The sequence below is a fragment of the Atractosteus spatula genome, chromosome 14 (assembly GCF_055471065.1).
Source record: "Atractosteus spatula isolate fAtrSpa1 chromosome 14, fAtrSpa1.hap1, whole genome shotgun sequence".
Taxonomy (NCBI): Eukaryota; Metazoa; Chordata; class Actinopteri; order Semionotiformes; family Lepisosteidae; genus Atractosteus; species Atractosteus spatula.
In genome coordinates, this window is record NC_142719.1 from 26,402,996 (window position 1) to 26,425,519 (window position 22,524).

Genomic DNA, 22,524 nt, shown 5'->3' on the forward strand with positions numbered 1-22,524 from the left:
AATACAGTAACTAAATATTGTCTTTGCAGTGGGACCTTGTCTGTGAAAATGAATGGAAAGCCCCTCTGACATCCTCCATCTTATTCTTTGGCGTACTAACTGGAACATTTGTGTCTGGGCAGCTGTCTGACAGGTAATACTTGAACACTGTTCTGTTCAGTAAACTGTCACGTTCATTTGGTATCTCTAATTTGTCGGTTGTTTGAAATTCAGTACTCTCCTGCAGCTCCAAGGCAACCAGCAATTCTGATCTCACCCAGCCCTGCACTTGGTTCAGCTTCTTTTATTTAGCAGATGGTACAGTATAGTCCTTATAAATCCAAAAACGGTTGTCTTTGTAACCATTTTTGTAATTTGTAATGTTGTTTTATATTTATAAGTTTTATCTGAAATTGCAATATATGTTTAATGTCATAGCAGTACATTTTACAATATATTTTCTAAGTCTGTGTGCAGTTCTGTACTTCAATAATAATAATAATTGCTTACACTTATATAGCACTTTTCTGGACACTCCACTCAAAGCGCTTTACAGGTAATGGGACTCCCCTCCATCAACACCAATGTGCAGCCCCACCTGGATCATGCAACGGCAGCCATAGTGCACACAGTACGCTCACCACACACCAGCTGTCAGTGGGGAGAACAATGGAGTGATGAGGCCAATTCATAGATGGGGATTATTAGGAAGCCATGACTGGTAAAGGCCAGTGCGAAATTTGGCCAGAACACCAGGATAGTACCCCTACTCTTTTTAAAAAACAACATGGGATTTTTAATGACCACAGACAGTCAGGACCTTGGTTTTACATCTCATCTGAAGCATATTGCCTTTTTACAATATAGTGTCCCTGTCACTATACTGGAGCATTAGGACCCACACGGACCATAGGGTGAGCATCCCCTACTGGCCCCACTAACACCTCTTCCAGCAGAAAACTTGTTTTTTCTGGGAGGTTTCCCATCCAGGTACTGACCAGGCTCCAACATTCTTAGCTTCAATCAGCTGCCAGTTGTGAGTTGCAGGGTGATATGACTATTGGCACTGTTTGTGCTTTCACATGAACTGTATAGTGCAATTTAATGTTTCAGAACAAGCGTACAATTGATTTGAATGATTGTTTGCTACTTCAATGACTGTTTACCTTGTGCATTTTGTTTCACTTGGCAAATGAAATTGCATTTATCCTTGGCCCTGAATCATCCTTTTAATTGTGAGTATTAAGTTATTATTTCTTATTTTGTAGGTTTGGAAGGAAACTAATTCTGTTTGCTACAATGGGAGTTCAGACTCTTTTCAGCTTTATCCTGGTCTTCTCTCCATCATGGGTGGTGTTCTGCTTGTTGTTTTTCATTGTGGGGATGGGACACATCTCCAACTATGTGACAGCGTTTGTACTGGGTATGCAGCTGATCTCCCTCCCATTTTGAAACCCGCTGCTCAGTTAGTGCAATCATTCCACCTGCTTCTGTTTTAACCGCATCAGTTCTGAATGTCTCTACCAATCTTGTGTTAAAGGAACAGAGCAGTATTGCAATTTGTATTTCCAACTGTGGCATCTGAGAAACAGCTGTGTTTGGTACTGTGCTGGACTATAGTTTAAATCTGAAAACTACAAGTAGTGAGAGAATGGCCTTTAAATCATGAATACCTTAATTATGCTTTTAATTGACTATAAGCAAAGTAGGTTGGTGCTGATATAAAATATACTAATTTCACAGTCATTATCATGTTATCAAACATATTTAGACATACTGTATTCAAATTGGTTCAAATATGTTTAAAGTGTTAAAGAAAATGTATTGTCTGTCAACAGGAACAGAGATATTAAGCAAATCCATTCGTATTATTTATTCTACTCTGGGAGTGTGCATTTTCTTTGCATTTGGATACATGGCATTGCCTTTGTTGGCATTTTTTATAAGAGGCTGGAGGATGCTGGTCTTGGCCTTAACTTTGCCTGGGCTGCTCTACATTCCTCTGTGGTGGTAGGTCTATATTATATACGGGTTTCATTTACTTTCTAATCCTGTTTTAGCAAAATTACAGATGTTAATTGCTCTATTAACCAGGAATCTAGATCCTTAAAATGTAAGGTCATTCATACCTTTACTTTGCATGCTTCGTCTCCACAATGATTTGCACACATCAGTCACAGATGTTTCATTGTTTTACACTTAACGATTGTTTTCATTTTTATAATTTATTATTTTTAATTTGTTTTCCTTCAAATTGCTGAAAAAATCCAATGCTAACATATAACCGTTGACATGGCAGCAACCCATCACTGTATAGTTTAGCTAGCTTTTGTGGTTTCAAATTCTTGTGCTCATTATGTAATATTCTATCCTTACCGTTAAGTAGATGGGGTTAATCATTTCTAACAGCTTTCTGTGATGCAGGTTCATTCCTGAGTCTCCACGGTGGCTGCTGTCTCAGGGCAGAGTGGAGGAAGCTGAAGTCATACTGAGAAAGGCTGCCAGAATGAACAGGATCACTGCACCAGATGCCATATTCCATCCTATTCAGGTAGGGACCTTCCTCATCTCTGTTCCACTGAACAAACTATTGCTTCAAAAATTTGGCCAATTTCCATTTCAGGAAGCACATCTTTTATTCCATTAAGAGACAAAAAAACATCTGCAGAAAATAGTGTTTCACTTGTTGACCACTGAGTAGTATACAAGAAATTGTCGTGTGATTAGAGTACAGTACTTAGCATGGCCTATAAAATATTTGATTCTAAGAGTTGTAATTTCTTCTGTGGCAGGTGTATTCTGGGCCAGTTAAGTGAACAGTACCAAAGCTGGTTTGTTAGAGATTCATTTCTTAGACTTTGCATATCAGTGCTGTTACATGTAATTATGTTCAATGCAAGTATAAGCAGTCAAGATCATTCCTCACACAACAGCTGTGAGGTATCTTTACAATTTTTCTCTTCAAATGCTTAAAAGAAATTGAACAGAAAAAAGGAAATCGAAAAGACTCCTTTATATCTGGAGTGACAGAGTCACTGAGATTATCACAGAACATTACAAATGAAACAGACACTTGTAAAGTTTGCATACAGTTTGTCTGAATCCTAAATCCCACATTGTTGTAACAATCATCACTAGCGTGTGAGGCACGTGGATGAAAAGGGAAGGATACAATTAGCATCAAACAACACAAACCCTGGCATACATTTCACATGAGCACAAATACTGCACTGTTACAAACACACAGTCAATATTGTAACAGTGCCCTGTATCAATTAGTGTTCAAGTAGTGATCAAGAGTGTTATGAATGTTTCTCCTTACGTTGTCATCATTATACACTACTTGTTTCGGGTTTAAATAGCTTAAATAGCTTGATAATGTTTGATAGTGTCATTGCTAATCTGAACGCAAGTGAGGCTGTAGCCTGACTTAGGGGGTGGAGTAGTTGGAGTCTAATGTGAGAGAGTTGGTGAAGTACTTTTTTGAGAAGAATTAGTTTGGCGAATCAGTGTATTTCTCAAGCCTTGGTCTGAATTTTTAAGGTGATGGGTTAAGGCCGCATAATTTTGTGTGTGTGTGTGGTGTTTCATTTTGTTTTCTCCCAACTCCTTACATAAACTTTTTTTAATGTTTTTTTCTTCTTTTTTAACTTGTTGTCAGAACATTTCAATAAATGATCAGATCTCCCATGGAAAGGCATTTGTAGATGGAGATATAACCATATGAATAAAAAATATTTATGTTTATATTGTTGAGCAGAAAGGTGACACAGTGGTTAGTCTTTCTGCACTGGAACCCTGGGTTCAATTCCAGACCTGGTGCTGTCTGGGTGGAGGGAGTTTTAATGTTCTCCATGTGTCCACATGGGTTTCCTCCGGGTGTTCCAGTTTCTTCCCTCTGTCCACAGTCCCACTGTCGTAACATACTGGCAGGTTAATTGGCTTCTGGGAGAAATGGCCTTGTTGTGGGTGTGAGTGCGTCTGTTTATGTGTCTTTGTGTGCGACACAATGATGGAGTGAGTTACTGTCCAAGATGCTTGCCAGGATAGGCTCTGGGCCACTGTAACCCTGAGATGAATGAAACCCATAAATGGATGTCTGGATAGATTTATTAATGTAGTAATAATAATAAAATAGTTGTCAGGCATGAATGGGGCATTCAACTCCAGTAGAGATGCTAAGAGGCTCACACAAGAATATTCCCAATAGTCTGAAGTGCTTCTTAGTTGAACATTAAGACCATGTGGGGTCAGGAATTCTTTTGTCATTCATGGCAAAAGACAAACATTGTGCAGTAACCAATGTCAATCCTTTTTCACTGCAGCCTCATTTGAACCCCTGCAATATCGCTAAAAAATATTGAAAAGATTTATCTTGGATATGCATTGTATTTAATCAAATATTTTTTATATCTGTTTTATACAAACAGCTGTCAAAATTATTTTTGCACAATATGTTGTTCAGAAATGATGGGGAAACAATTTTATGATGCATTATACAAAAGAGCCACATGTTCGCTCAACATATTTGACATTTTATTTAATATATAGAACAATGTGTAGGACACCAAAAGTACAGGTCTAAGTTGTTTTACGACATGTGTTCTCTAGGCTAATGAAACGACTTCTGAAACAGCTCGTCCTCACAATGTCTTTGATCTTCTGAGGACCAGTAACATCTGCTGCGTCACTGTTGTGTTGTGTCTTGTGTGGTAAGTACCAGAATCATACTGTATAATGCTGAACTTATTCTGTTCTGTTCTACCTTGTTGGCAATCAATGGCCTTTTCAGTTGCTTTTTTATGAACATTTTGTATTTAATTTCAAAAACAGAACAAAAAAAGACAACACATACAAAACACAAGACACACTATTTCACTGTACCATTTTAAAATGACTGGGAAGGGACTGATTTTGGACATCATGAAAAAGTCATATAGGGAAGAGATTGGAAGTAAGTCTTGAAATAATTAGGTGAACTATTGGATGGGAGGGCAAAGCTGTACATTTTATGTGTGAAATGCAGAGTGGAGTTTCCCTCAAATCCTGAAACATCACATATCACATTACTTTCAATAACCACTTATCCAATGCAGCTTCATGGTGGCCCAGAGCCTATTCCAGCAAACAACAGGCACAAGGCAGGATACACACTGGATGAGCAGTCCATCACAGGGCACACACAGACACAAACAAACACACACTCACACCAGGGCCAGTTTACAGAAACCCATTAACCTGTCTGCGTGCTTTTGGACTGTGGGTGGAGAACGCCTGGAAGAAACCCACACACAAGGGGAGAACATGCAAACTCCATGCAGATAGCACCTGTAGTATTACCTCTAGGGTTCAAATAACCCAGGAATTGAACCTAGGGCCCCATCACAATGAGGCAGCAATGCTAACCACTGCACCGCCATTCATCCCTTCCTGAAACATACACAGCATAACTGAACCAGCGCCCAGACTGCTTGCTTTGGTTACAGATATGAGCAGTGTAGTTAAATATAGCTACATATAGCTATACATAGCTACATATACTGTAGCTAAATATAGAGGAGAAAATCACCACTTTTACAAAGTAATTAAAAAACAGTCATTTTTCTGTTCTCATTTATGTACAATCTATCATAATTTTCTACTTTTTAATAATTGGTGTGTCCATGATGATATTAGATCAGATAACCAGTTAATGCCTCCTCAAAATCTGAAGTCATACAGGACAACTGTTTGTGCGGGAAAAGGGAGCCATATGTCAGACTGTTTACACAGTCCTGTCATTAGGGAAGAGTTCAGCAATGTAGGAAGCAGGTACTGTATTTATATTAATTTTCACATGACATTAATATTGATACTCTTTAGGCCCTTATCTCTTCAGAAACACCTGATACACATGGGGGGAATTCAACACCCGTTCCTGCAGTCAGGCTCACTACAGTATGTCAGAAAAGTGTTTATTGTTTTTAACCAAGTTAAAGCTAAGTGAGGATTTTTCTGACATTGTACAAAAGTTTGCAAACTGTGTACTCCAAACCTAAAAATACCCCTGCCTTCTTCTTTTCAGGATGATACTATCTATGGGATACTTTGCCTTATCACTGAACACTTCCAACTTGCATGGAAACCCCTATCTCAACTGCTTTTTCTCTGCGGCCATTGAAGTCCCAGCATATTCTGCTGCTTGGCTGCTCCTCCGGTTCTGTTCAAGGCGATTATGCCTTTTCTTCACACTTTCCTTAGGAGGAGGAGTGCTTCTTTTCATTCACCTTATACCACAAAGTAAGACTTTAAGCCACAAATATTGGCACTGCTACAGTAATCCTAGACATATCCCAAAACATATCTGGAATATATATTGGAAAATCTGTTTTTGGATTTTTTTTAAATCCATCCAGTTTTGGTTCATAAACTAACCAATTAACATGTTATTAGTTGTTCTGAATAGAGTTTCATATAAAAGCCTGAGAAAGGACAGGGATGCCCAACACTCTTCGTCAAGAGCTGCTGTCCAGCAGTTTTTGCAGGGCTCTATAAATCTCCAGCTTTCCAAGAGCAAGGAAAGGCTTTGATTTGTTCATTTAAGCAAATAATGAATGCTAAAAAATATCAATTAGGTACTTTAAAAAAATCCTTCTTCTTTTGACTGTATGTTTTTTAGTGGCATTAAAGTAATTTTTATTTTTTTTTTATTTTCTCAGATTTAATTTCCTTAGCAATCGCTCTAGAGATGCTGGGGAAGTTTGGAATGACATCTGCATTTTCCATAGTTTATGCGTTCACAGCCGAGCTGTACCCCACAGTGGTGAGGAACATGGCTGTGGGAGCTTGTTCCATGTTTTCCAGAATAGGGAGCATCATTGCTCCCTACTTCACCTACATGGGTAAATCTTTAATCCGTGTACACTTCTTATTAACAGCTTTCACAAGAAAAAAGATACAAAGCCCACGCTGGGGAATTATCTTGATATTGGTACTGTATACTGTATATTTATTTGCAGCAAAGCTAATACAGTCGTTGTTCCAATCTGAACTAAATACTGTATTCATGCTGTACAGCACTTTCTTACTCTATCAGTGTGTTTTTTTCAGTGAATTAAAAAGGTGGTCATTTTAAGTTTGACAAACAATTATTTTGACCATTTTCAGTACCTGGAACTGAAAAATAAGGATGAAAAACATGTGGTTAATTCTTTTATTCAGTAAGTGCTAATTTTAACCATCAATTCAGTAGCAAAGTACAAAATAAATATGATCAAGCTTAGTTATAATGAATTTTGTCTTCCCACAAAGCTTCATATGTTAAAATACAGACAGTTTTCCATTATGGGGACGGTGCGGTGACTTTGTGGCTAAGGATCTGCGCCTGTGGATGGAAGGTTGCCGTTTCATATCCTGCTGCCAGCAGAGGAATCCTACTCTGTTGGGCCCCTGAGCAAGGCCCTTAACCCCAACTACACCATGGGTGCCATATAAATGGCTGACCCTGTGCTCTGACCCCCAGATTCTCTCCCTGTCTGTGTGTCTCATGGAGAGCAAGTTGGGGAATGCGAAAAGACAAATTCCAAATAGAACAAATTGTACTGTATATGACCAATAAAGTGATCTTAAAAAAAATAATAATTTTCTTATGAAGTGTACCTGTAGGTGTGTTGATTTCAGGATCTGGTTCTGTTTCACAGGATCTCATGACAAGTTTTTGCCTTACATTCTGATGGGAAGTCTGACAGTTTTCTCAGGGGTACTGGCCCTTCTGTTACCTGAAAGTTTTGGAATGCCTCTCCCTGACACCATTGTACAAATGCAGAAAATAACATGGTAAGATGTCTTTTTTGACTGTGAAGGTCTGTTGAGAATTTGTTTAAAAATTGTTTGCTAAAATGCTGTCAGCTTTATCATTTTCAAGTTACATGTGGAAAGGCATCATAATATCTATTATTTTCAGATTTCGTACTTTAGAAATATTAAAACACTCATGGTGTTATTCAGATATTATAATGTTCTTTACATAAGGCTTATAATTTTTTTTAATTGGCTCCTTGCACCTTTTTTGTTTTCTAAATGAAAGTTTAAAATCATGTCAGGGAACAACTTATTTTACCGTTTTTTTCCTCTTTAGGTGTAAGAGGAGAAAAACGTCTTATAATCTTAACGATAGAGTTGAAGTGGAACCAAATAATTCTGCGGTTTTCAAAACTGAGACACTGTGATGGGATCCTTTTGGAACTTTGAATCCTTGGGACAAACCAAGTCCAAGTCTATACATTATACACAGTGCCATGAGCACAATTCAGGGAAAACATGTTCTGATACACTTGACTGTACTGACCATACAGTATAGAAGTTTTGTTGTATTCTACTCAGAAATATGGAGAGACAGGCACATAATAACAGTTTAATATTTTATTGAATCTAAGATATTATACGTTGTGCTGCACTGAATAGGCAGTTTATGACAATTAAGCTAATATCTGACAAGGAAAGAAATTAATATTTTAGCCCTTCATTGAAGCCTTACCTCTAAAGCAGTACAAGTTTTGCCAGTAACCATTTTATGGTGATTTGGAATCACCATAAATCAGTGATCTGGAATATTTGATTTAACTTCATGTTGGTTTTAGAGCTTATACTGTATCTTAAATGTGTCACAATCAAATAGAAAAATTGCCTCAAATGTGACTTTGTCTACCTCGGAGTAAGGATTATATTATGATAAGTCTTAGTGCTTTAAGTATTTGGGAAGTACGTCACTGAATGTGTCTGAAACATTTTAAGGTCGGCAGTTCAAACAGTAATGTTAACACCTACCTTATTATGCATATGAATTTAAATATTCTGCATAATTTTAAATAATGTTAAATGAATTATTTTAATCAGCAGTAAAGAAAACATTTTCATAATGGGGGGTGATTTGTCAGAACACAAATGCAAGAGAAATGCTGCTGTGAAAAATGACGGAAGTGCCGTCAAAGCAGCGCCTCGGCTTTATATAGAAAAGTGGGAAAAGCAGGAATAAGCTCATTAACACAGATCACAAAAGGGTGATCTGGTCAGAGCAGTAAAACCCTGGAAAACCGTGAGCTCTTGTGAGAATGTGATGCTTTCCCAGGGCAACCGCCAGCCGAAGGATGCCGTCATGACGCGTACTGTAAATGCCATATGTTCCACTCAGTGGATCGGTAAACTTTCCTTCATAACAGCTCTAATTGTTAACCTCAGAAATATTTTATAGAATTATTTTAATGTTTCATAAAATTGTATTTATGGTTAATGTGTTTATAAATTTCTCCTGATGGTATACCAGGAATTCCGAGAAAGTCAATGCTAAAAATATAATAATCATTAATAATAATGGGTTTTAGTTCCAGAAGGAGCATTCTTACTTTGTTTTATCTTCAACATCTCCGTCTTACACACATACAGTACAGTATTAGAGCAAACAAAATGGTGTATATTTAATTGTTAATGTTGTGTGTGTCATTAGTGTTTGAGCTGGCGAAGATCTTCATACAGTATATACAAACAAAAACGTAAGTGTTTCAGAAGAAAACTATCCACCTACTGAATAAACTTCTTTCCATACATTTTGCACATCTTGTTGATGTGTTCTTAGCTAATCTCTGTTTTCATATAATATAGTAAAATAAATGTAATGCTTCATGTTATAGTATGGAATTTAATCCACTTTGTGTAGCTATGTTTTTGAAAAAAATAGTTGATCTTAAACATGTAAATGTTTATTAAAAAATTGAGACATTATGGAGTGCCTATATTCCCTACTGTATATTCCCTGTATATACTGTTTATGGCCTGTAAAACCATGTAAACTATCCATCCATCCATTTCCTAGTAGGAGCCTATCCCAACAAGCAGCAGACGCAAGGCAGGTTACACCCTGGGCAGGAAGCCAGTCCATCACAAGAAATACAGATACAGACACACACTCACACCAGGGCCAGTTTTTCCAGGAGCCAATTAACGTACCAGTCTGGCTTGTGGTCTGTGGGAGGAAGCTGAAGAATCTGGAGGAAACCTACATGCACATGAGGAGAACATACAAGCTCCATTGCGCTGCTATGTTGCACTATTTAAACAAAATGTAATGCACTGTATTTCTGCAGATTCCAAACATACTGTTTAACTTCACACAAACAAGCTTAATATGATTAAATATATTACATAATTTCATAAATCATAAGCATTGTTCAGAAGATCCCTCAAGAAAAGTGGAAGAATGCCTGAATCTATTAACTGTGGTGTAAGTATTTGGAAATATCAAGTTTCAAAAAGTGCATGATGTTAGAGAAGAATGCAAACTGCACACTTTATACCAAGAATTCATTTTATTTTAAATTTCTGTTTAGTACAGGTATCATTATTTTTTGTTTGCTTAAATGTGAGTAATTTAGGCCATGCACGAAAACTATAGCTTCCCTTGTTTTTGAAAGTTAAACAAAATTGTGATAAAAATGCTATATTCAAATTGATAGCCTTACCTTATATACTGTAAATGTCCTGACATGTCCTAATATTGTGAATATTGCATATTATACTGTAATACAGTCTATTATAATTTATCATATTTTACAGGAATGTTTATTACATACGGTATTATGACATTGTACTAATTATAATAAACATTACAATAAGAACATACTGTAAATATAGGTAGAAAAGTGTCCATGTACAGTAGCAGTATGTGAAGACTAAGCTCTTTCCGGAAAATACTGACTCTATCAAATTGGCTCCTCTTTAATGACTTCAGGATCTCTTGTTTCAGCTGAATCTTTCTTTTTATTTGAAGCATTTCTGGTTTTTAACCTGGGTGGAAACGTACAATACACATTAAAAACATAACAATTGGATTGATCATTATAGATCTTATTAACAATACAATGTGGTCCCCAGAATCAGAGCAAAAAATAAAATGAAAAATCATGTATTAATTGCCAAGAGATTCAGCAGACCTCAAGTCTGAAGTCTGCTTCCCACATAAATTCATACAATTTACACAAAAGCAAGGGGGATGAGAAGTCGGCTCGGGAAAGAGTAATTTGAAAGCACTTATCTCCCATTTGCTCACCCTTTTCTTTTCTGCATCTGCTCAATGGTCTCTGGCAGTGGCTTTCCGAAGCTTTCAGGTAGAAAGAAGGTGAGGACAGCTGCAAGAACAGTGAGACTTCCCAAAATAATGTATGGTAGGTACTTAGAAATTGTGCCTAGCAAAAGAGAAGATTGCATGTTCTCAAAATCCTTCGTTCATCTGAAAAGAAATCAAGTCATGTGATGGTTCAGTCAGGAATCTGATTTTCCTGCAAGATAGATCACTGAAGTGCTACAGTAGCATGCCAATTCACTTTCCCTTTCAATTCACCAGATGAGTAATTAGCCCTAATCTGTTAATAAACAAGCACACCTGATGAATGGCACGGTAGGGGTTTGTACCTCTGCGTCTCATAAAGCAGTGAGGCGCAAGGTAATACTGAAAAAAGTAAGTGAGACATTCGAAATGGCAATGAAGCCTGCCAAAGTTTCATTCGAAAGATTTTACACTGACAGCATCAATAATGAAGTTATTTCTATGACTCAAGGGCTGACATTTGATCACTGTCATTTGTCATTACAGCTATATTTTCAAGATCTGATATATGTCTGAGATGCTTAGATATTATATGCTTTTTGTATTCTGTCTGCACAGATATTCATATACACCTAATAATATAATAATAAATATTCTATACTATATATACAGTATATTGCAGGATCCCATTTACAATAATTTAATATTATTTGATCAATTACAAAACCTTCAATCCTGGATGGCAATTGTAAATTTATAATTTAAACATGTACAGTACTTATGGAATGTACATGCAGAATGTGACCTTTTTTTTTAAACTGTCCATTCAAGCAAACACTAGAGATTACAGTAATTTTTGTCCTTTAATGGAAATGTATATATTTCTGAACAGCCCTATAACTAGACAGGGTGCATCTGTGCCGGAGGTGACAAGGTCACATTCTTTGATGGGGTCTGGAACGTTCGATTCCATTCCTCTGAAATGACAGACACGTCCGTCTTTGTAAACAGTAAAAACATGCTCTGCAAAATGCAAAGTGTTGGTACAATCATTTTAAACCACTTGACAAGCTGGAAGTGTATTTGAACCCCCTACGTTCCCTTAGAAGGAAGTGTATCATTGCCATCTTACCCAAATGGATAAAGTAGGGAGCAATAGAGCTGCCTATTCTGGAGACCATTGTACAGGATCCTACAGCAGTGTTTCTTAATACTGTAGGATAGAGCTCCCCGGTGTAAGCAAACACTAGGGCTGTTCCAATAGACATGCCAAACTTTCCTACCATCTCCAGAGTAACAGCCAAGATGGGTAAACCTGGAAAAATATTGAAGAATATATTTAGATAAATAACAAGTCAGTCAACATCAGGCCAGTTGTGCAAGTCGACAACATGCATTTCTTACTTTGTGGTACAAGCTGAATGAAGAAAAGCACTCCCCCACCGAGAATCATACTAGCTGAGGTGCATAGCCTCCTGGGCAAATATCGAAGGAATATCCAGGTGATTGTGTAAGCAGGGATTTCAATAGCAGCAGAGATAAAGCAGTTGAGATATGGATTTCCATGTAAGTGGGACGTGTTCAAAGACAAGCCAAAGTATCCCATACTTAAAGTCCACCTAAAAGAAAAAGCTTGCTTAGCAACAAGATACTGCATACTAAAACAGACAAAAAGGGGCTTAATCCCTAACATTTTTGAAAAACTTTCTTTTTCCTCCTTCATATTTTATTTACAGTGGTTTTTTTTCCAAAAACTATACAGTACATCTCTTTAACAAGGTCCATATTGTTTTATTAAAATAAAATTAAAAACAGCTCTATCCCTTATCAGCTACCTGAACATAAATATAGCAAAGATATCTTATTTGAGTACAAGTTTACTTTGTCCATTTTAAAGCAAATGGGACATGTAAATGTCCCTGGCAATAACAGGTATCATATCTGCTAATATCACATGTGTACCGAAGTAGTCTGATTGTCTCTCATATTTCTGTCTCCATAAATCATAACCTCGCGGTCTCTTGCACTCACAGAAACCCCCCCCCACAAAAAGTTAAACAGCAGACTGCTGTTTCTCAGTTCATTAATTCACTTTCAGATTCCCAATTCAAATTGCTCTGAAAGGCTTTTGCAGACATATTTCCAATAATTTTTAAGGGCAGCTACTAACAATAAATCTGCTACATTCTTTAATGCTTTCTCTCAGTTGTAATCTTGGTTTTGGATTAAAAAGGAGAAAATAAAAGTGCGAAATGGATTTTGGAAACAATTAGATTTCATTGCTGACTAACAAGATAAATGCCAACAGCCAGAAAATGTCAGAAGGACCTGTAGCCAGGTTTAGCATTATAATTGAACTAATGGCAGCAAAATTATGATATGCATTTTGATATTTAAATATCATCCATGAATAAATAATCTTAAATCAACAGTGTTGATCTGTAAAAGTTACATATGATGTGTCTTAAAGGCTGTTTTCTAGTCCAAAGAGATTCAACATGCCAGTGAAGGCAGCCTAGCTGTGATCACTCAATATGACCAAAGCTCATAGACTGTAATCACTTAAGGAGCTGATAACACTGCTTGTACTTCTTATTCCGATTCTCCATGCTGTGAAGCACCCCCTCTTGCTGATTATGATTCTTGGAAAAGGTTATAATTCATTGTTTTTACAGCACAATAACGGTTGGACTTTCTCTCTTCAGTCCCTTACCACTGTGCAAACTTGCACTCACACTGAAAACAGTCCAACATGGAAAGGGTATATTGAAAACTTCAAAGTCAGGAATTGTGATTTTCAAGAAGTAATGAAAAGAAATCATCATGGGCAAATCGAGGTTGATTTTGTTTATTTTAGGGGAGGGAGGAGTTGAGTGGTATTGACCAGAAAAGAGGAAAAAGCCAGAGAAATGCCTCGTTGCTCACCACACAAGAAACAATATGAATGTGGTGTGGCGAATGTTTCTGGTCCTTAGAAGATCAAGGAAGCTATTGGCATCCTCTTTTTTAGATTGAGTCTCTTCACCCTATAAAAAAGAATATAAGTATAATTCACATTTTCATAAAGGCCTTTTTTTGGCAATAAAATAAATGTCAGAGGTGTAATTTAATACATTTACAAGAACTTAGTGCTTGTCACAGTAAACTCCAAAAGGAGGAAAATGATTTACTGTATGTTTACTTTATAAACATATGAAGTAACCCAAAGCTGGAATTAATTTCAGAACAGGTTATCCTGTTTGTTTGCTTGGAAAATGACTTTCAAACTTTTCTTAAAATATCAAACCATTTTTGTTAACTGGAATGTGAAAAAAATCCCGGTCACTTAGAAAATGATCTTTGATGCTTTCACAGAGACAAAAGACCTTAGTTATTTTGGAAAAATCTAAACTGTGAAACATAATGCCTTTTTGATACATCCATATATATTTGACTTTGCTGGTTTAAACTGATTAAATTCACCGGCTGTGCTACTGTATATGCGTCTGAATTACGTGGTCATTGCTGATGTACAGTATGTGCTATGTGCGTCACAGTGGCAGGAATCTTCCCCTGCTCACCACTAGAGTGCCTCTAACACCACTAAGGTAGCTCTCTAATTATTATTAATAATAATAATTGATTTCATAATTGGATGGGGACACCCCTCCACCACCACCACCAATGTGCAGCCCCACCTGGATGATGCAATGGCAGCCATAGCACACACCAGCTATCATGGGGAGGAGAACAGAGTGACGAGGCCAGTTCACAGATGGGGATTATTAGGAGGCCATGATTGGTAAAGGCCAATGGGAATTTTGGCAAGGACACCAGGATAACAATCTTACTCTTCTCAAGAAACACCCTGGGATTTTTAATGAACACAGATGGTCAGGACCTCAGTTCTACCTCTCATTTGAAGGACAGCACCTACTTTACAGTACAGTGTCCCCATTACTATACTGGGGCATTAGGACCCACACAGACCACAGGGTGAGCACCCCCTACTGGACTCACTAACACCTCTTCCTCTTCTCCCAGGAGGTCTACCGTCCAGGTACTGACCAGGCTCACACCTGCTTAGCAGCAGTAGGCTTTCAGTTGTGAGCTGCAGGGTGATATGGCAAGTTCAATCATAGCTAGTTGTTCCTCTCTGCTTGGTTGTCGCTTGAGAGTGTTTTATCAGCACCACCTGAGCTTCTAAATCTATATTACATTCTCACACAAGTCCTGTTCGATCGTCTTAGAACCAAGCCATTGGCTCCCCAGCTAAGGTGCTCTCTTCTCATCTACAAAACCCTTAGAGAATTTTTCTATATTTTACTTTTGAGCCTTACGGCTCACCCTTTTCTCATCTTAGAGAAGAACCCAAGTTTTCAGACAACTACCCACTGGCTCTCTACCTCCTCTCGAGGTCTTGACCCTTTTGCTGGTGAAAAATCAATCCAAAGACCTACAGTACTGTACTGTACACTGTCACATATGTCATTAATTTGTTGGCATGTTTGAGAATAATTTAATTGCTATGAAAACAAATTTAATAGTTGTATTTAGCAGATATTAAAGATCACTTGCATGTGTGATTAAAATGTGTTGTTTATGGTAGTGAGAAGTGTACAGTTAACAGCAAATTTACACATTGAGTCTAATGTGGTCAAGATAGTGGGATAAACTGTCCATACAAGAATACAACTTAATCTGTAAGGCTATAGCAGGGACTGGTCAGTATTGCTCCAGGGATCAGTGGCAGTCCACAGATTTAATAATAATAATAATAATAATAATTATACTGTACTAATAATTGCTTACACTCCATTCAAAGTGCTTTTTACAAGTAATGGGGACTCCCCTCCACCACCACCACCACCAATGTGTAGCCCCCAACTGGATGATGCGACGGCAGCCATAGTGTGCCAGAACACTCACCACACATCAGCTATTAGTGGGGAGGAGAACAAGAGTAATGAAGATAATTCATAGATGGGGATTATTAGGAGGCCATGATTGGTAAAGGCCAATAGGAAATTTGGCCAGGATGCTGGGGTTACATCCCTACTCTTTTCAAGAAACACTCTGGGATTTTTAAGGACCTCAGTTTAACATCTCATCCGAAGGACAGCACCTTTTTACAGTATAGTGTTCCCATCACTATACTGGGGGATTAGGACCCATACAGATCAAAGGGTGTGTGCCCCCTACTGGCTACGCTAGCACCTCTTGCAGCAGAAAACTTGTTTTTCCCAGGAGGTCTCCCATCCAGGTACTGACCAGGTACACATGTGCTTAGCTTCAGGGGGTTGCTAGTTGTGAATTGCAGGGTGATATGGCTGCTGGGAAGATTGAGACTTAAGACTGAGAAAAGACATTGAAACTAGACGCTGCCAACATCAGGAAATGTGACATGTAGTAACACTATACAACCTGTGTCCAAATTTTATTCCTTACTCCTCTGTAGATTTTACCCTGTAGGAATGCAAGAAGTCACAGTGTAGTTTTGGCATTTGAAGTTAAAGAAAGGCCTACAGGAGAGTTGAACAAAAACACACCTTTATTCTCAAATAAATTTAAAGCTTTGGCCTTTTCTGTGTGTTTTATACCCAGAAACTTGAACCAACACTTAATGCTGTCATAAATTTGCATTTGAGCCTAGTAGAATGAACATATATTTAAATGCAGAATGTAAAAGGACTTACACTGATTTACAATAAGACTGAATATACATTCTGAAATTGAGCTGTTAGAGAATGTCACATACCCTTTCTAGTCAGCAAAAAAGATGCCGTACCACAGGTGTCTGTAGGCTTTAACATGAAGAGATCTAACTAAGTTCAGACCAGACCCACAGACCAAGCTCTACAACGTGGTTTAACAGAGTCCCCATAGAACTCGATTTTCTATGTCCTTATTTGCTTCCTCTTAAAACCTTCCCTGGTGATCCTCTTACCTCTTACCGCCACTTCTGCAGTACTTTGTTCAGTACTTCCTTTTAAAAATTTTCAGAAAAACTATTTAATCTCATGTTCCATTTAAAGAAAAGGGGTCAAGGTTTACCTCTGATGGATGGAATATGACTTCGGGGGGAGTGATCCCATTCCTCCTTGCTGCTTCTCTCAGTATGGCCTCAGCCTCTGCCACTCTGCCCTGAGACAGCAGCCACCTTGGTGACTCGGGAATCAACCTGCATCATAGACGGCTGTTAGAGAAGTTCTTAGCACAAGGGTGCCAGCCCGTAACCAAACTCTTTTCCATTTCCAACCAGCCACGAAACAGGAGACCTACCACCACAAAGGGATATAGATGAGCCCAGGCATTGACAAGGCAATCAGGAGTGTCCTCCAGTCTCGTATAAAGAAGGCCATCAAAGGGAGCATCATGTACCCAAATGCAAAGAACATACACACTCCCAGGGACGAATACAGAACACGCAAAGACCTGGTCAATATTTCTGTACCTGCAGAAAATTGGAAAATATTTGTTAAAAATATTTTAAAAATGTAGATTGTATTGTGCATGTATTTCTTCCTGTCAAATTATAGTTTTATATTTGTAATATTATATTATATTACTATTAACAGTTGATTATTTTATAAATGTTTTACTGTTATACTTGGGATCCCTTTAGGATGTCTTCTACTCCTTAAAGTATACAGTACATCTGTTTTGTTCTGCAGAGCTCCAAATGAATAGAACCAAGCCAAATGCCCAAACAGTAACTAGAGCTCAGTCAGGACATGTCTACAGTACATCACTCTTGACAGCTACATTAAAGGTGAAACTATGCATCTTCTCACTGCAAGAGAAAAAGAATTTGAATCATCTCTGTGGGTTTTTTGTTAGTTAATGCTTGTGTATTTGTTTTCAGATTCTTCCTTTGTGCAATCTTTTGGTTCAGTACAAAGCTATCATTAATGGAAATTATATTTTGCTCTTAACAACAACAGACATATTTCTACCACAAAGCCAGGAAAGTATTAGTCTACCCAGTACAAATGCTGCCACATAGTTGGAAATCTGGCCCAGTCCCACGATGAAGAACAATATGCAGAATACCTCCCAGGATGGAGCAAAGACTTGGATGAAAGTGAAGACAGTCTGTATTGCCATTGTTGCAAATAGCACTGGCTTTCTGCCAAACCTGCTCAGTGTTGAAACAAAATCAAAATTAGGGATGGTACACAGAGTCTTAGCTTCTGTTCCTTTTTTTTAGGTTACAGTAAAATACTGTGATCTTTAGAGTGTTACTACCTGTCAGAGAGCTGTCCGGAAACAAAGGACCCACACAACACTCCCAGGAAGTAAATAGAAGAGGTGAGAGGCTCTTTCCATTCGTTGTTGCAGACAAGATCATACTAACAGAAAAAGTTAAATATTATTGTTGTTTTTTGTTGTTTTTTTTAATAAAGTATTATTCATATAACACAGTATATAAATATATACAGTGCCTAGAGAAAGTCTATACCCCCCCTTGGACTTTTTCACATTTTATTGTGTTACAGCATGGAACCATGATGTATTTAACTGAGAATTTTTGCCACTCTTCCAGACATTTTCCTAAAATAATTAAAAATAAAAAAAATTTCACCCCCCCAGAGTTAATACTTGGTAGGACCACCTTTGGCAGCAATTACAGCTGTGAGTCTCTTTAGGTAAGTCTCTATCAGCATTGCACATCTTGACACTGGAATTTTTGCCCATTCTTCTTGGCAAAATTGTTCAAGCTCCATCGAGTTGAATGAGGACCGTGTTTTTAGCAATTTGTAAGTCATTCCCCAGATGCTCAATTGGATTGAGGTCTGGGCTTTGACTGGGCCAGGACATTACCCTTTTTGGTTTTAAGCCACTCCAGTGTGGTTTTTGCTGTACGTTTCGGGTCATTGTCCTGTTGGAAGATGAATCATCTTCCAAGTCCCAGTGCTCTTGTGGATTGCAGTACATTTTCCTCCAGGATTTTTCTGTACTTAGCTCCATCCATTTTTCCTTCTATCCTTTATATATCCAGTCCCTGCCGCAGAGAAGCATCTGCAAAAGCATGATGCTGCAACCACCATGCTTCACTGTAAGGATGGTGTTCTCAGTGTGATGTGCTGTGTTAGGTTGGCGCAAAACATAAAGTTCAATTTCTTCTTGCCACCCTTCCATACAAGACAGATTTATGAAGTGTGTGTGCTATTGTTGTCTCATGCACAGTTTCTCCCATCTATCATAGAGGACTGTACCTCCTTTAAAGTTGCTATAGTTCTCTTGGTGGCTTCCCTTACTCTTCTTGCCTGGGCACTCAGTTTTGGAGGACAGCCAGTACTGGACAGATTGACAGTTGTTCCATATTTTCTTATCTTTTTAATAATGGACTTCACTGTGCTTCGAGGTATATTCAATGCCTTGGAAATGTTCTTATATCCTTGCCCCTTACTGGTATTTTTCAAGAACCTTGTCTTGGATCTGCTTGGAATGTTCTTTGGTCTTCATGGTGTAGTTGTCACAGATGTCGGAAGGGACAAACCGTGGAATGGCAGGAAAGCGAAAAAGACCCTATGCGTAGCAGCAAGATGGGGGTTAGCCAGGGCTCAGCTGTTCAGGAAATGCCGTATAGAAACCTATGTCCTCAGGTAGCGGACATGGGGCGACCTGGTGCTAGGCGGGTTTCAGGACATCCGAACTTCAATGCTGAGCAAAGGAGAATAAGAGACCCGGAAATATATAGCCCCAGAGAGAGAGAGACACCGGAAGGAGAGCAAAGCACAGGAAACTAGGGACAGGACAGAGTGGGAGTGCCATCTGGCTGCGGTGGGCGTGACAGTAGTGTTTCCTTGGAAATGCACTAAGTGTAGAAGCTCCCAGACACAGGTGTATTTATTCTGAAATCATATGAAACGCCTCAACTGTACACAGGTGGACTCCAGTCAAGTAATTATGTGACTTGGAGAAGAAGTGGTTACTTCAGAGGTAATTTAGGTGTGTCAAAGCAAGGGGGTGAATACTTATGCATTCAATTATTTTCTGTTTTCTATTTTAATTAATTTAGTTTTTTTTTTACTTTGACATTATAGAGTACTTTGTGTTGATGAGTGGCAAATATTCTCAGCTAAATATATCATGGTTCCATGCTGTAACTCAATAAAATGTGAAAAAGTCCAAGGGGGACTTTCAATGGCACTGTACATTCAAGCTTTCAGTGCTTTTCTGTGTGAAGTTTGTCTCCTCTTCCTAAATTTGTACAGCTTTTTGCCAGACACTTCAGCTTTCTCTCAGCACACAAAGAAATGTAATTTTGCTCTGAATTGTCTGTTTCTGGAGAATGTTCCCAGCATGATCATTTCTGGTTATATAACTAAAACCAATGAGCTTGACAGACCTACTCTCATTTGTGGCTGGATGATATTAGGAAGTTAATTAGCTGACAAAAAAATATGCCAAATGACTTCTTCTTGCTAGTATCTCATGCTCCATCAGCCCCCCTGGACTGGTTTAATTGATCTTGGGTATAAGGCACCAGCTCCATTTTCACATCAGGCTCTGTGAGTGACACATTCTAATGTGTCTCCAGGGCTCATACAGTACATGAACTAACAACTTGACTATCCTTGCTGGCAGTTTAAAATCCTTAACACTTAAAATCCTATATTAAATACATTTCAAAAAACAAAAGTGGAAAACATGATCACTTCACTGAAAATTTAGCACTTTGCACTTTGGTACACTTACCTCTGTTACAACAGTGGACTTGTACATCTCTTTACTGTATTCCCACCCATTGAGACAGCTCTCCTGTTCTATCTCACTAACATTTACATCCACACCTGGGATGTAATTCAAATTAGAGAAATTTCTGATCACATCCAGCCTGTATCTTCTGCACTTGCTGGGTTGTTTCTGTCCATTGACTTCTTCAAGGGGGATAGAAAAATTTCTCCATACAGCACTGACATTCACACTCGCGGGTATAAAGCATTTATGAGCTGGAGTGTCACCCAAGAACACGATGGAAAATGCGCTAAACCCATTTGGAATCGTGCTTGCACAAAGAAGAAAGAACACTATTTGCTGAAATCGCCCCCACTCTCCCAGGAAAACTGTTATTTGATCATAATCTCTCATTGTGACAGCTAACATCAACAGCTGGGAGATACTGTAAGTTTCTATTAATAAAATCATGGGGTAAGGCCACCTACATAAAGCAGCTGACAGAATGCTTTATCCAGATTGGACATCTCACTGTTATGTATTTACAGTTATTGCTGCCTATGAAATGTTTTACTAGATCACAGTAAGAGAACTACATCATATGTTCTCGTCATTAATCATTGACATACAGTACTGTATTACTGATTTTAGTTAGGGCAAAGGACATCCTTACTGGTTCTTGTGTTTGTTTCTTGTGAAATGTGAAAACTTCTTGTGAAAACAATCCTTGTGACCTGCTTCTTCCAGTTAGATCTGTATTTTAAAATGTGTATGTGGGTTGTGGGCTTTGAAATGGTATCAGCTTGTTGTCAAGTTGTGTATGTCCTGGACTTTCCCCAGAGCTAAACATGCCAGAATCTTGAACACAAGTTTACTTATCATTTTGTACGTTTACTAGCAGCTTTTTCCCTAATGTTGTATGTTTTGTGTTCTGCTGTATATTCTGAGGCATGTTTTGTGGTTAAAGACAAAACTAAATGTGTAGGATTTTTAAAACACTTCAGATAAAATTGAGATTTGAAATATAGTTATATTAGTGTATACAGTACCGTACATTAATAAGTAGTGAAGACTCTTGAAAAAATAATTGTGGAGTCAGATCTTAACTCCCTCCAGTTTGCTGGGAAACTGGATGCCTTTCATCCTGGAAGAGGAGTTTCTTCTAGATCTCCTTTATAAACATTTAGAGCAGAAACCTTCTTTACCCGACTCCTCTTTGCTGATTTCCCTCAGCCCCTCCTTTTCATCTTATATAGTGACTGTCGGACCAACTGTCAAAATGATTTCAGTATGTCAAGTTTGTTAATGAGTGACTACTACGGTGTTGTAGTCATAGCCTGGACAGATCCATTCTAGATCAACTGCTGTCATATTTTTTATCTAGAGATGAATGTGTTAAAAACAAAAGAAATTACTGTTGATTTAAAAAAGCAATATAATTCCCACAACAATCCATGTTCTGTGAGTAAATCCCAGGAGTCTGTTGGCACAGTATGGTTCACAGTTACAAATATCTGGGCACTGTGTTTGATGACAAACTTAAATCCACTGAGAACACTGGTGTCATTGTGAAGAAATCCAGCAGTGCTTGCACGGTTTTAAAAAAAAGACTTCTTTTGGAGTCCAAAAACAGAATTCTATCAACTTTTAATAGTTCTTTTATCAAAACCTTTTCTTCTATCTGTTGGTTCATATCAGTCGAAAAGACTAAAATCACCTTCAAAATGTTGTGAACCTCTAACATAATTGGGGAGCCTTTAGGACCCCTGGCACAGCATTATGCCCAACAGATCCTGAAGAAGGCC

General features: G+C 38.1%; 2 protein-coding genes across 7 annotated transcripts in view; one reads left to right on the top strand and one right to left on the bottom strand.

Annotated features, from left to right (window-relative positions):
- Nucleotides 1–10,702, top strand: part of LOC148820980 (organic cation/carnitine transporter 2-like) — a 33,075-nt gene extending 22,373 nt beyond the window's left edge. For 2 of the 6 annotated variants that reach the window (XM_088931637.1, XM_088931634.1), the window contains exons 2-10: nucleotides 30–133; nucleotides 1,248–1,402; nucleotides 1,818–1,989; nucleotides 2,404–2,530; nucleotides 4,591–4,691; nucleotides 6,044–6,258; nucleotides 6,678–6,860; nucleotides 7,659–7,794; nucleotides 8,096–9,732. In XM_088931637.1, coding sequence (XP_088787763.1) covers nucleotides 30–133; nucleotides 1,248–1,402; nucleotides 1,818–1,989; nucleotides 2,404–2,530; nucleotides 4,591–4,691; nucleotides 6,044–6,258; nucleotides 6,678–6,860; nucleotides 7,659–7,794; nucleotides 8,096–8,186 — 1,284 coding nt within the window. In that variant the 3' untranslated portion in view covers nucleotides 8,187–9,732. Of the gene's footprint in view, nucleotides 1–29; nucleotides 134–1,247; nucleotides 1,403–1,817; nucleotides 1,990–2,403; nucleotides 2,531–4,590; nucleotides 4,692–6,043; nucleotides 6,259–6,677; nucleotides 6,861–7,658; nucleotides 7,795–8,095; nucleotides 9,733–9,826 lie in introns of those variants that run through there. The other 4 variants (XM_088931635.1, XM_088931631.1, XM_088931632.1 and 1 more) reach the window with 4 other exon arrangements.
- Nucleotides 10,703–10,712: 10 nt separating this feature from the next.
- LOC148820982 (organic cation/carnitine transporter 2-like) lies at nucleotides 10,713–21,148 on the bottom strand. Its single transcript, XM_088931639.1, has 10 exons — nucleotides 20,741–21,148; nucleotides 18,284–18,387; nucleotides 18,019–18,173; nucleotides 17,318–17,489; nucleotides 17,090–17,216; nucleotides 13,982–14,082; nucleotides 12,461–12,675; nucleotides 12,189–12,371; nucleotides 11,060–11,195; nucleotides 10,713–10,797 (listed from the first exon to the last, which is right to left on the bottom strand). The coding sequence occupies exons 1-10, from the start codon at nucleotides 21,146–21,148 to the stop codon at nucleotides 10,713–10,715; spliced, it is 1,686 nt and encodes a 561-aa protein (XP_088787765.1).
- Between the last annotated feature and the right edge of the window lie 1,376 nt (nucleotides 21,149–22,524).

Bases quoted from the DNA above. Each gene is read 5' to 3' on its own strand.
- LOC148820982 (XM_088931639.1), bottom strand. From the start codon at position 21,148: ATGTTAGCTGTCACAATGAGAGATTATGATCAAATAACAGTTTTCCTG. The intron at 12,372-12,460 runs GTAAGAAATGCA...ATATTTTTCCAG, and splicing joins CATTCAGCTTGTACCACAAA to GTTTACCCATCTTGGCTGTT. The intron at 10,798-11,059 runs GTGAGCAAATGG...GTTTCCACCCAG, and splicing joins CAGATGCAGAAAAGAAAAGG to GTTAAAAACCAGAAATGCTT.